The sequence below is a fragment of the Chiloscyllium plagiosum genome, unplaced genomic scaffold, assembly GCF_037043375.1.
Source record: "Chiloscyllium plagiosum isolate Xiang-an unplaced genomic scaffold, Cpla_swu_hap1 HiC_scaffold_49, whole genome shotgun sequence".
Lineage (NCBI taxonomy): Eukaryota > Metazoa > Chordata > Chondrichthyes > Orectolobiformes > Hemiscylliidae > Chiloscyllium > Chiloscyllium plagiosum.
In genome coordinates this window covers 5,447,328-5,461,332 of record NW_028270187.1, presented here as the reverse complement: position 1 = coordinate 5,461,332, position 14,005 = coordinate 5,447,328, and the positions used below count along the sequence as shown (strand labels likewise).

General features: G+C 45.7%; 1 protein-coding gene and 1 pseudogene across 8 annotated transcripts in view; one reads left to right on the top strand and one right to left on the bottom strand.

Annotated features, from left to right (window-relative positions):
- The window catches only part of LOC148135420 (uncharacterized), a 560,459-nt pseudogene that overhangs the window by 162,172 nt on the left and 384,282 nt on the right, over window positions 1-14,005 (top strand). The window lies entirely within an intron of this gene.
- LOC122544520 (Fc receptor-like protein 5) overlaps window positions 1-14,005 on the bottom strand; it is a 101,802-nt gene that overhangs the window by 15,175 nt on the left and 72,622 nt on the right. For 6 of the 7 annotated variants that reach the window (XM_087984641.1, XM_087984637.1, XM_087984636.1 and 3 more), the window contains one exon: window positions 6,854-7,144. The exons of the other annotated variant lie outside the window; for it this stretch is intronic. In XM_087984641.1, coding sequence (XP_087840767.1) covers window positions 6,854-7,144 — 291 coding nt within the window. The remainder of the gene's footprint in view (window positions 1-6,853; window positions 7,145-14,005) is intronic. 7 annotated transcript variants of the gene reach the window in all.

Genomic DNA, 14,005 nt, shown 5'->3' with positions numbered 1-14,005 from the left:
GTGATGACTATTACATTTAATCATAGTGCAGGGAATAATTTTAGGCACTCTTACATAAGCGCACCCCCATCCCTTACCTTTGTAGCAATTTGGATAAGATATTATGGATTTATTGGAGGAGGTCCATAAACAAGTAGCAGATGGGGATAGGTAATAACTAAAAAGATATTACATCCTGTAAATGCTTTAGTACTATTCCCATAACCCCATGTTAGTATTTGGAAGGATAAAAGGGGTCGGGGAGTCTCTTGCTGAAGGGCATAACAAATTACTTCATCCTCTTCCAAAATGTTATTATGGGTTTCCAGGAACATCCCCCCTTTGTCTTTTTTACTTTGTGATCTATCTGAAAGGGGACAAGGCTTACCAGGAATGCCCATAGTACAAATGTAATCAAACTGGCACACAACACCTTTACAAGGTAAAGACCATTTAGACTTGTCCTGTAAATGAACTGTTAATTTTTTTTATGCTGTTGACCACTGCAAAAGTCATTCTTGGCAACATTCAGTCTTTTGGCAAGCAAGGACATCTTCATGGCAAAGTTAGTACACAGTCTCTGTTTGCTCAGAATCGCACAGGTAAACTGTCCCTTCTGGTGCACCAGTGCTGGCAATGGCAAGTCCATACAGCAGGTCAAGTTTGATCTTAATCATCTCCCCCCACCCTTGCAAGGTTAGAGACCGCAAAGTGTCCATTGTAATAAAGTATAAGCCATTTCCTCCTTGTATATAAGTATATACAATATACATATATTCAAGTAAAAGAGACAGCAGCAAAGAAGCAACACAAACTAATCTCGTAGAGGTCACCCATATTCTGATTTGAGTATTGCAGGTGTACCTTATTTGAGGCCATAATTTGTGCGCTTCAGCAGGCTAGAAGCCCTAAGAGCAATTTTAAAATAAATAATTCTCAAATTAATCAAACTCAAATAGCCCACTGGATTAAATATATTGCCCATGCTGGCAAAAAGCTCATTCATTTTAAACTCTGCATTAGAAATTCCCTTCCTACCCATTACTTTCTTATTTTATATGGAAAAGCCCAGACATGGGTGAATTAAGCAAACCTATTCTTATATTTCCAGCATTGCTAGGATGTAATACTCTTTGAAGTTTTCCTACTAAAATATTATCTAAAATTTAGATTAGTTCTGCAATATATTGTATTCTCTTTTTTTTTAAAAGAAATCATTAACCTTGTGCCCAATTAAATGGTCTGATCTACAGCTTTAGTTAACAGTAATTAGAATTAAGTGTAGAAACCTGATGGTGATTTTGAGCAGAAAAGTTGGTAATGAATGGAGGACAATGCTGTCCCCAAGTTATGGTAACATGACACAAGGCTTTCAAACGACACTGAAATTTATCTAATATTGAGCTAACCCTAGAATTTAGATATTGGTATAATCTTAAATTTATAAACCATCACTGTTCAGTTTAAGTATCTAAGGGTGAAGATAATCGCTCAGCCAGACACTCCTTAGATCTAACAGCCCTATCCAAAAATAAATCCTATCAACCAGTGTGTATTCTTATAAGCTCCATACACAAAGCAAAGAAATTTAGACTTAGCATCCATGTATGAAATCAAATCCCTTGACATTTTAGTCAGTAGTATATTATAGTATAAAGTACCTGTAATTAATTCAAAAATGGAAAATTGCAAATTACTTCCAAATTTCAAAACAATTTTGAGAACAATCCAAACACTAAACCCATTTGATTACAGTCAGTAAGCAATAGAGAAACCCACCTCTACATTGAATTGGCACTGAACAGACAGTCTCATTCCCCCGTGATCTTTGCATCTTAACAGGTCTGGCATACCTATCCTTATACTGTGCCTAACCGGGTTTTGCTGGGAACCCAGTGGGATCAGACATTTGGAGCGTAAGGCTGCTTGCTTGGCAGCTGCATATACTTACCCATTACTTTAGAAACAGTATAAGCCAAACATCTTGATAATCTTCAGATTGATTGAACAAAATAGCATTACTATAACCCCTTGGGGGTTAAAAATCTTCAATGTTCCCACAAGGCTCCAAGATCGTGGATCATATTAAAAGCACAATGAAGAGTCAGTGTATATTAGTAGATTTTCCTTTTGATAGGACGAAAGCATGTCGATTTCCAACATCAGCTCCAAGGTAACATTAAGGACACATTACTCCCCATTGGCCACATTTCAACAGTTAAAGCAAGGGCCAGACATTTGTCCCTGTTTTTTTTTTATGTCGTTGCCAGTCTCAAAGGTGAAATGGTAGGGCTTGCCTGTCCCTATTTTCAGGATCCCCTCGGGAAAAGGTTGTCCAGCAGTGGTCATCAGGTAGGTACGCAAGGTAGGTTCTGCCCCCAGTGGGTATCCTGGTTCCAATCAATCCTATCAGGGCTGGCATATGGCATTTGAGATCGTGAGGACGCTGAATATAATTTGTTTTACCTGTAACTTGCATCATGGTTCAGTCTGGTTCTGGCCATTCCAATAGAAAACCACCACTCACCACATTTGCGACTAGAAATTCCTGGACTGGTTTATACTGTTGGTCTGGATCATGTCAGTGACTCCAGACAGAAAACATTGCAAAAGCATAAAGGTAATTGAGCTTCTTGATTATTGTTCAATTGTTCGTCACCTCTATCAGACAGATAGGCACATGTTTCATATTCATATTCATATTCAGGGTAGTCCTAGAATTTTACGCCATTTACATCCATATCACACTTGGACATACTGAGCAAATTTGGCCAGTTTGGTCTCGCAGTTAGAGGCATGCTTCATTAACATAACTCTGGTTCCCGGAATGGGACCCGGTTTAGGATGGCGCAAGTCACTCATTTCCATGATATAGACTATGAAGACTGGATGCTTCATTTTCAAAAGAAGGAAAAGTTTCAACAAGTAGATGGTTTAAATTAAAGCTGGGGACAATCAGGAGATAATTGGATTCCCTACGGTTTAGAAACAGGCCCAAGTCCACATCGGTCCTACCAAGAATAACCCACCTAGATCCATTTCTTTCTGACTAATCCACCTAACACTATGGGCAATTTAGCATGGCCGATTCACCTGACCTGCACATCTTTGGACTGTGGGAAGAAACGGGAGCACCCGGAGGAAACCCACACAGACACTGGGAGAATGTGGTAGTTGAAAGTGTAGGGGTTGACAGTGTTGCACTTATACAGGACATTGATGAGGCAACTTTTGACGTACTGTGTACAGAATTGGTCGCCCTCCTGTAGCAAGGTTGCTATTAAATTGTAAAGGATGCAGAAAAGATTTGCATGGATATTACTGAGATTGGAGGGTTTAAACTATCAAGAGAGGCTGGGACCTTTTTCCCTGTAGTGTAGGAAGTTGAAGGGTGAAACCAACATCAGGGGCATAGACAGGGTGAATAGTAAAGGTGTTTATCCCCAGTGAGGGAGTCCTAAAATAGAGGGCATAAGCTTAAGCTGAGAGGGAATGATTTAAGGAGTAACTTTTTTGCTTGGACGATGATGCGTGAATGGAATGAGCTACCAGAGGAAGTGGTAGATGCAGGTAGTTACAACATTTTAAAAAAACATTTCAATAGGTACATGAATAGGACAGGTTGAGAGGCAGACAAATAGGACAAGTTTAGTTTGGAAAATCTGGCCAGCATGGCTTAGATGGGGCAAAAGCCCTGATTCCATTCTGTGTGACTCAGTAAAACATCTTCAGCTGAGTTGAAACAATGTGGTCAGGATTTGACCAATTCATTGGCTGACCACCAGGGAAATTCTGGAAGGAGGAGCACACTTTGAGATAAAATGAGTGGAGCAAAGGACTTCTCATGAGGAGCTATCAGATTATCAGAAAATCTCTCTTTAGAAACAATGCTTAATATGTTGATGAGTAATTACGTTACAGCCAACACACATTTTAAAAGTTCATACTTTAAAAATAATGCCCCCAATTTTTCAACGGTGTTACTGCAAATTCTGTTATTGACACGTGCATTATAGCAGAACGATCTGTATGTGCCCTGAAGTGATCTTCAGAGCAAACAAAGAATCACAAGGCAAGATCTGCAGTAAGGAGAAAGTGAGGTCTGCAGATGCTGGAGATCAGAGCTGGAAATGTGTTGCTGGAAAAGCGCAGCAGGTCAGGCAGCATCCAGGGAACAGGAGAATCGACGTTTCGGGCATAAGCCCTTCTTCAGGAATGAGGCTTTAAAAAAGTTTGTCCAGCAGGCTAAGATAAAAGGTAGGGAGGAGGGACTTGGGGGAGGGGCATTGGAAATGTGATAGGTGGAAAGAGGTCAAGGTGAGGGTGATAGGTCAGACTGGGGTGGGGGTGGAGAGGTCGGGAAGAAGATTGCAGGTTAGGAAGGCGGTGCTGAATTCGATGGATTTGACTGAGGCAGGGTGGGGGGAGGGAAAATGAGGAAACTGGTGAAATCCGAGTTCATCCCTTGTGGTTGGAGGGTTCCTAGGCGGAAGATGAGGCGTTCTTCCTCCAACCGTCGTTTTGTTGTGGTCTGACGATGGAGGAGTCCAAAGACCTGCATATCCTTGGTGGAGTGGGAGGGGGAATTGAAATGTTGAGCTACAGGGTGGTTGGGTTGGTTGGTCCGGGTGTCCCAGAGGTGTTCTCTGAAACGCTCCGCAAGTAGCCGGCCTGTCTCCCCAATATAGAGGAGGCCACATCGGGTGCAGAGGATGCAATAGATGATGTGTGTGGAGGTGCAGGTGAATCTGTGGCGGATATGGAAGTTTCCTTTGGGGCCTTGGAGGGAGGTGAGGGGGGAGGTGTGGGCGCAAGTCTTGCACCTCCTGTGGTTGCAGGGGAAGGTGCCGGGAGTGGAGGTTGGGTTGGTGGGGGGGTGTGGATCTGACGAGGGAGTCACGGAGGGAGTGGTCTTTACGGAATGCTGATAGGGGAGGGGAGGGAAATATATCCTTGGTGGTGGGGTCCGTTTGGAGGTAGCGGAAATGACGGCGGATGATGCGCTGTACATGGAGATTGGTGGGGTGGTAGGTGAGGACCAGTGGGGTTCTGTCCTGGTGGCGGTTGGAGGGGCGGGGTTCAAGGGCGGAGGAGCGGGAAGTGGAAGAGATGTGGTGGAGGGCATCGTCGACCACATCGGGGGGGGAAATTGCGGTCCTTGAAGAAGGAGGCCATCTGGGTTGTGCGTTTTTGGAACTGGTCCTCCTGGGAGCAGATGCGGCGGAGTCGAAGGAATTGGGAGAATGGGATGGCGTTTTTACAGGGGGCAGGATGGGAGGACGTGTAGTCCAGGTAGCTGTGGGAGTCGGTCGGTTTGTAGTAGATGTCCATGTTGATTCGGTCGCCTGAGATAGAAATAGAAAGGTCGAGGAAGGGGAGGGAGGAATCTGAGACTGTCCAGGTGAATTTGAGGTCGGGGTGGAAGGTGTTGGTGAAGTGGATGAACTGTTCAACCTCCTCGTGGGAGCACGAGGCGGCGCCGATACAGTCATCGATGTAGCGGAGGAAAAGGTGGGGGGTGGGGCCAGTGTAGTTGCGGAAGATGGATTGTTCCACATATCCTACAAAGAGGCAGACATAGCTGGGGCCCATGCGGGTGCCCATGGCTACTCCTTTCGTTTGGAGGAAGTGGGAGGATTGGAAAGAGAAGCTGTTCAGGGTGAGGACCAGTTCAGTCAGTCAAAGGAGGGTGTCAGTGGAAGGGTACTGGTCGGTACGGCGGGAAAGAAAGAAGTGGAGGGCTTTGAGTCCTTCGTGATGGGGGATGGAGGTGTACAGGGACTGGATGTCCATGGTGAAAATAAGGCGTTGGGGACCGGGGAAGCGAAAATCATGGAGCAGGTGGAGGGCATGGGTGGTGTCCCGAACGTAGGTGGGGAGTTCTTGGACTAAGGGGGACAGGACGGTGTCAAGGTATGCGGAGATGAGTTCGGTGGGGCAGGAGCAGGCGGAGACAATGGGTCGGCCGGGGCAGTCAGGTTTGTGGATTTTGGGCAGGAGGTAGAAGTGGGAGGTGTGGGGTTGTGGGACTATGAGGTTGGAGGCGGTGGATGGGAGATCCCCCGAGGTGATGAGGTTATGGACGGTCTGGGAGATGATAGTTTGGTGGTGGGGGGTGGGGTCATGGTCAAGGGGGCAGTAGGAGGAGGTATCTGCGAGCTGGCGTTTGGCCTCAGCGGTGTAGAGGTCAGTGCGCCAAACTACTACCGCGCCTCCCTTGTCTGCTGGTTTGATAGTGAGGTTGGGGTTGCAACGGAGTGAGTGGAGGGCTGCGCGTTCCAAGGGTGAGAGGTTGGAGTGGGTGAGAGGGGTGGGGAAGTTCAGGTGGCGGTTAATATCGCGGCGGCAGTTGGCTATGAAGAGGTCGAGGGCAGGTAGGAGGCCAGCACGGGGTGTCCAGGTGGATGGGGTGTGTTGGAGGCGGGAGAAGGGGTCGTCAGAGGGTGGGCGAGAGTCTTGGTTAAAGAAATAGGCACGGAGGCGAAGGGCTGAATGGTCTATTCCTGCTCCTATTTTGTGTGATGCGATGAAAGAAGGGCTTATGCCCGAAACGTCGATTCTCCTGTTCCCAAGATCTGCAGTAACTCAATCAGTTTTTGACTGATGCCAAATGTACTGAGTTAGGGTTGAATGTCAATTAAATCAAGCAAACTAAAGCTAAATGGAGTGAGTTAAAGCTGAAGTTAAGTCAGATGAGGTAAGATATGAATACGTTTTATGTTGAGTGTTGCTATCTGTAAGATTAAATAAAGAAGGATTTGTTGATTGAACTACTGAGTCAGTTCCCCGCCTTTTGTATGCAAGTTAACTGAGATGAGTGTCCCCTCAGACAACATTGCAATTTACAACTGATGACTTTCATTTTGATCCATACCTGACAAGGTGAGGGTGAGTGGCTCACTACAGTTGACAACACGGGTAACGGCATTTTCAGCACCACAGGAGTACACGGCATCCTCCCCCTCAGATGGCACAGTAACATGGAAAGTGGCTGTCCTGGAGTCAATGACTGTTGTATTACCCAGAAGCTCGTGGTGATGACGGTACAGCAAGAGGTTTATAGGCAGCCTTCCTCTTTCCGAGGTACACTGGATGGTAAAGTGGTCACCAACGGATATAGTGGAGCCCTTCACATCTGAGTTGATGGATGGGCAGCTCACTGGAACTGGGAAGGAGAGAGAAGATTCCAGCATTGATTAAAGCCCATGCGACAAAAGTAATGACCTCATCACAAATTGCACACATGATTTTTTTCACACAAAGACACATTGCCAGTGGTGAAGGTCCAGAGTTAGATATAAACATCAAATCTTCGGTACAGAAAGAGGTCATTCGGTCTCTCGAGTTTACCATTCAAAAACAAGCATCTTTCTATTCTAACTCTATTTTCATCAGGATTACTTCTTGGGGCTACAGGGATCAAAGGGTATGGAGTAAACAGTGAACCAGAGCACTGAGTTGGATGATCAGACTGAATGGTGAAGCAGTCTTCAAAGGGCTGAATGGCCTATTCCTGCTCCTATTTTGTGTGATGCGATGAAAGAAGGAATCATGTCAGGTTATCTGTTACCTCCAAGATTTCATACATATTAAAACACACACATTCCACATCATTGAGCTATACTGCCATACCTTAATTTACTAAAGTTTGGTTAACACAATGTGACTTTTATTCACTTACTGTGGCCAGACAGAAAGCTCAAAATGGCAGGTTTATGAAAAACTGGATAATAAATAAAGCACGCTGGGAAATCTAGCCAGACAGTGACCAAAGTATCGCATAAAAGCACTGAAATAAACAAGCTACAAACCCAGACAGACTGTAGCTGCAGATAGTATAATATACAATTCACACAGCCCATTCCCTTAAAAATAGGGTTCTTTTCCAGAACAGAGAGGTTTCTCACACCCTTATTTAGGAAAGGCTACCTGACCTCCATGCCCCCAACGCTTAGAAATGGAGGCCTAAGGACCACCTACCATCAACACTAACGCCTGATTGGGCCCGATTGATCAGGGTGATCAAGCTCTGATCGATCTATTTGTCGGCATTAAAGACCCTCCTAAAGAGATAAAAACACTTCTAGGTATTATAATCACCATAACACAACCCTCAGGAGTGGTAGCTCAAGACAAAGAAACATAAAAAGAAGATGACCCTTGGACCACCAGAAGAAGAAGACCAAATGATCATTGCCACATGGATGAAGGCTAATATCTAGTGTGGTGCTATTTGTACATTCAAAGTTAAAGATTTCAGATAATTAATTAAACTTACAGCATTAATTATTAGTTTATAGTGTATTGTTATTGTAGTATTAGCTGTGTTGAAATTGATAAAAAGTCATTTCTTATTAATGTCGACCTGCAGTTCTTTGCTGAACATAAAAGTCAAACTGCACTGTGTGGCAGACGCAAGAAATTGGCGACTCTGGTGGGACTCGAAAAGAAGTTACTTTGTTGTTGCAAAATTGAACCCATGGAACCTAATATTCCCTAATTTTTTGCCTGTGCCTGAATTAAGAGGACAAAATCACACATGCACTGCTGCCTCACAGCACCATGGTCCCAGGTTCGATTCCAGCCTCGGGCAACTGTCTGTGTGGAGTTTGCACATTCTCACTGTGTCTGCGTGGGTTTCCTCCCACAGTCCAAAGATGTGCAGGTTAGGTGAATTGGTCATGCTAAATTACCTGTAGAGTTAGGTGCATTAGTTAGGGGGAAATGGGTCTGGGTGGGTTACTCTTCAGAGGGTCGGAGTGGACTAGTTGGGGCGAAGGGCCTGTTTCCACACAGTAGAGAATCTAATAAAAATGGTTGGGAATTCAAGTTCAGGCAAGATGTGCAGCAGTATGCCATGTGAACAGAGAATTGTGGTTCTCCACTAGCCTTCCCAGAGGATCCAACCTTTTTTCTATTTCAAAATATACTTTATTCATAGAAATAAATCTTTGGTATTTGTACAATTTGTCATGTTGTTCATAGATATATACATTGCATGTCTTAAACATTACAAAGAACAGATTGAATTACTCGAATTTACAGTTATCCTATTAACCATCCAGTCTCTTGTTATTTAGCTGTGGCTTCAGCAGAACCCACCTACTGAGTGGGTGCCCTGTTATACTATAGCAAATGAACCTTTTTTAATCCCAGTTTATGGGGTTACCGTTGTCCATTTGACTGTCCTGTCTCTGGGGTAGCTGTCTGCATCCCCATGGTGAGCACGAACTGCTGGACCCTCGCTGGGCTGAGGTAGCTATCCAGGCTCTCACTGGGGTCATTTACCTGCTCTGGAGTCATTGAGCCAAGGCAAAGGTCCGCACCATCCAGTTCTGTGTCTGACAATGGGACTATCAGAGGATCGCAGCTCTCAGTTGTCTGTGGTTGTGGGGGAGTGGGTACCCCCTGGTTCTCACTGGGTGGAGGGTGGACTTCGGGGGGTCCGTTGTTTCCTGGTTGGGAGGAAATGCCCTCCTCTTCATCTACGGCGCTCTGTCTCTTCTTCTGGTGGTGATGACATTCTTTGCACCAGTCTTCACCATCCGAAGAGCTGGCCGTCCCTCCCTCGTGCAGCTGTCTTTTCCCCCTTTGCTGGGAGGCTTTGGGGGCCTGGCAGGATTTTCTCTTCCTGTTTTTAACAGGTATCCACTCCTCTGCCTGCTCGATTACCTTCTCCTCCATTGCTTCCATCTGTCCAGCTAGAGCTAGGATCAGCTGCTGTGTCTCTCCACTGTCTGCCGCCTCCTCTACTCCAGCCTGTTCTTCTTTCTAGGTGCCACCAGACTCCGTTTCTCTGCTGTCTGGGTGCACCTTACTGGTCTTTGGGGGTCCACGGTTCACATTGCTACCTCCAGCCATCTGTGCGTAAGTGCCCCCCCCCCACCGTCTTGGGCAGGTCTTGTACATGTGGCCCGCCTCTCCGCACAGGTTGCAGCTCTTTGCTTCCTGACAGTCCTTAGTCAGGTGACCCTCCTGTTTGCAGTTCCTGCAGATGGTCACCTTGCAGTCCGCCGCCACGTGTCCCGACTTCCCGCAGGTTCGGCACACTTTCGGCTGCCCTGTATATGTCAGGTAGCCTCTGTTCCCTCCAATTGCGAAGCTCGAGAGTGGGTGAAGAATGTTCCCATTGCCATCGACCCTCAGAGTCACCCTGACCTGCCGCTTACTGGTCCAGATTCCAAAGGGGTCAATCACATCGGTGGCTTCTCCCTCAACTTGGACGTACCTTCCCAGGAAGGTCAGGACATCAGCCGCTGGAACATAGGGGTTGTACATATGGATTGTAACAACCCGATTCCTCTGTGCAGGAAGCACACACAATGGGGTTGCCGACAAGATGGAAAACAGCGGCTCCCCTTCCTTCTCCTTGAAGACATTCAGGAGCTGTTCGCACTGCTACACACTCCTGAAGGTCACATCAAAGTAGCCTGCCCCAGGGAAATCTTGCAGGCAGTACACATCTGCTGCAGCGAACCCACAGCATCCCAGCAGCACTTTCTTGATAAACAGCATGCGGTCAAGCGGCGTACGATCCTCTATCTTCTTCACAGTCACCCGGACGGTGTTTTGAACCCCCTGCCCAGGTCTGCGGGCAGCTGTTGAGGCCATGGCTCTGAGGTTGGCTGGTCCCTGAATTGGCGTTAGGCCGAAGCCAGCATGAAGATCCACCAATAGCAGGTCAGCACAACCAGACGATCCTCCAACGTCCAATCACGATCCAGCGATTATCTCCACTAGCTCTGATGACTCGCAACTCGACCCCTGTCCTGATAAGAACAGATACTACACTAGCCAAAAGGCCGAGAAGCGATCCTGTTTAGCACCCCCGGAGATAGCCCCTGTTGTAGTGAACGTTGATTACCACTGAAAGACAGGTCAGGGACACCGATGCCCCACTGTTAACATACACTAACCCATTTACAGTCTTGTAATTAGCGGAATTTGCTAAAAAGATTTCAGAATTTGAGCCATCTGCACATCCACATGTATTGTCTGTAGTCAGGCAACAGAAAGCTTTTAATGGATTAGATGAGACAGGAAGAGAAGGTAAAACTCATTGTAATGTGTTTGAGCCAGTCAGTACGATCTGCAACTGCAGTCTGTGGACGTAGGGAAACGATCCCAAGCCGCCGTGAAAGAAGTGATTCTCACAGCAGTTGGGTACAATAAACGAGACCCCATTGACGGGCTAAACTAGTGCAGTCAAAAGAAGAGAGAACAGCCTCCAGCCCACCAATCATTCATATGTATATTTCTCGTGAGTGTATGGGGATTTAAACAGGGATCTGTTACCTGAGGCTGATTTAATGAAGTGGACTAGGACTCTAATTTCATATGCCACTGAAGAGAGCAGGAAGACGTGTGAGCTTCAGTCCTTCAGAGCCAACCCACAATGAGGTGGGTTCTGAGGAGAATGTCTCTAATGTGGGGAAATGAAGCACATGAACTAAACAGAAATAAAACAGGGAAAGAAGGGAAAATACTTCTTTCCTGAGTCTCAATCCAGTATGGAGTTTGAACGAAGAGGAGGTAATTGTTATCAAAGGAACCCAGCAATAGGGAGCAACGTGGGCGGCACGGTGGCACAGTGGTTAGCACTGCTGCCTCACAGTGCCAGAGACCCCGGTTCAATTCCCGCCTCAGGCGACTGACTGTGTGGAGTTTGCACGTTCTCCCCGTGTCTGTGTGGGTTTCCTCCGGGTGCTCCGGTTTCCTCCCACAGTCCAAAGATGTGCAGGTCAGGTGAATTGGCCATGCTAAATTGCCCATAGTGTTAGGTAAGGGATACATGTAGGGGTATGGGTGGGTTGCGCTTCAGCGGGTCGGTGTGGACTTGTTGGGCCGAAGGGCCTGTTTCCACACTGTAAGTAATCTAATCTAATCTAATAGAAAGACACAACAGGGGAACATGTGGCAGCCAGTGTGGTGCTACCACTGCAGGCAGATAGGACACTATGCTCGAGAATGTGGAGTCTATGTGTGGGAGGCGCAACTTTATTTTATTTGTCCTTACAGAAGAAAGGTAACAATGGTTGATCAACCTTACTAGCACTGAAAACTCCAACTAACAGTAATACACTTAACTAATTTCTAATAAACCTCACTTGAACTCTTTGTCCCTTACAGACACTACTTTATTTTCTACTTATGGATGTGTGTGCGACTGGCTGTGCCCTGCATTAATCACCCTAGTCTCCAGTTGCAGTCAATGTGCTTTAGGTAGGCCCCATGACCTTTGGGAGGTAATTTCAGGATGTCGACCTAGCGACACTAAAGGAACAGTTGATATATTTCTAAGTCAGGATGTTGAGTGGATTGGAGGGTAAAATTCTAGGAGTGGTGTTCCCATGTATCTCCTGTCCTTGCCCTTCCAGAAGGAAGTGGTCATGGGTTTGGAAATTCTTTCTGAGGAACTTTGGTGAATTTTGCAGGTGGCACACATTGCTTAGACTGAGCATTGATGATGGAGGGAGTGGATGTTTGTGGATGTGGTGCCAATCAAGTGGGAGCTACTTTATCCTGGATGGTGTTGAGCTTCTCAGGGTTATCAGGGCTGCATCCAGACAAGTGGGGAGTATTGATATGGCAAGTCCAGTTCGGTTTTTAGTCAATAGGAATACACAGGACTTTGGTTGTGGGGAGACTCAATAATGGTATTACAGAATGGTCAAGGGGCTGATGGTTAGATTCTCTCTCTCAATGGTTACCCCCAGAATGTTGATGGTGAAGGGACTCAGTGATAGTAACACTATTGAACATCAAGAGGCGATGGTTAGAATCTTTCTTATTACAGATGGTGTTTGCGTGGTGCAGATGTTACTTGCCACTTGTCAACACAAGTCTAGGTATTATCCAGATCTTGCTACATTTTGACGCAGACTGCTTCTGTACCTGAGGCGTGTGGAATGGAACTGAAGAATAGAATCATAGAGATGAACAGCACAGAAACAAACACTTCAATCAAACTCAACCATGCCGACCAGATACCCTAAATTAATCTGATTTGCCAGCACTTGGATCATATCCCTCTAAACCTTTCCCATTCATGTATCCATCCAGATGCCTTTTAAATGTTGTAAATTAACCTGTCCTTACCACTCCCTCTGGCAGCTCATTCCGTGCATGCAACATCCTTTGTGTAAAAACAAAATGCCCCTTAGATCCATTTTAAATCTGTCTTGTTTCACCTTAATTCTATTCCCTCTAAGTTTGGACTCCCCTACCCTTGGAGAAAAGACCTTTTCTATTCACCCTATCCATGCCACTCATGTTTTTTATAAACCTCCAAATTTTACGAAACTCAGTCTTAACCAATCCAGGGAAAATAGCCCTCGTCTATTCAGCATTTCCCTATTCCTCAAAACCTCCAACCCTGGCAAGATCCTTGTATATCTTTTCCCAAAACCTTTCAAACTTAACAACATCTCTCCTACAGCAAGAAGACCAGAATTGAATGCAGTATTACAAAAAGAAAATGGCCTAACTAATGTCCTGTACAGCGAGAATATTACATCCCAATTCTTATACTCAATGCACTCACCAAGTGCATGTAAGTGTACCAAACACCACCTTCTTCACTATCCTGTCCGCCTGCAACTTCACTTTCAAGGAATTGTGAACCTGCACCCCTCAGTCTCTTTGTGAGGCAATATTCCCCTGGATACTACCACTAAGTGCATAAATCCTGCCCTGATTTGCCTTACCAAAATTCAACACCACACTTTATCTAATATTTATCCAATTTGGAATACATTGAACTGTTCTGGGTCCCTGTATCTGAGAAAATATAGTCTGGGAAGTGAGGCAGTGCAGAGAAGATTCACTCAGCTGATCCTGGATATGGAGGGACTGTCTGATGAGGAAAAGCTTGAGTAGGTCAGGTCTATCCTGGTTTGAGTTCAGAAAAATGAGAGGAGACCTCATTGAACATTCTTAGAGGGACTTGAAAAGGGAGACTGAGAGAAATTGTTTCCCCTTGTGTGGGAGAGTCTAGGACCAGACGAGCATTGTCTCAGAATAAATG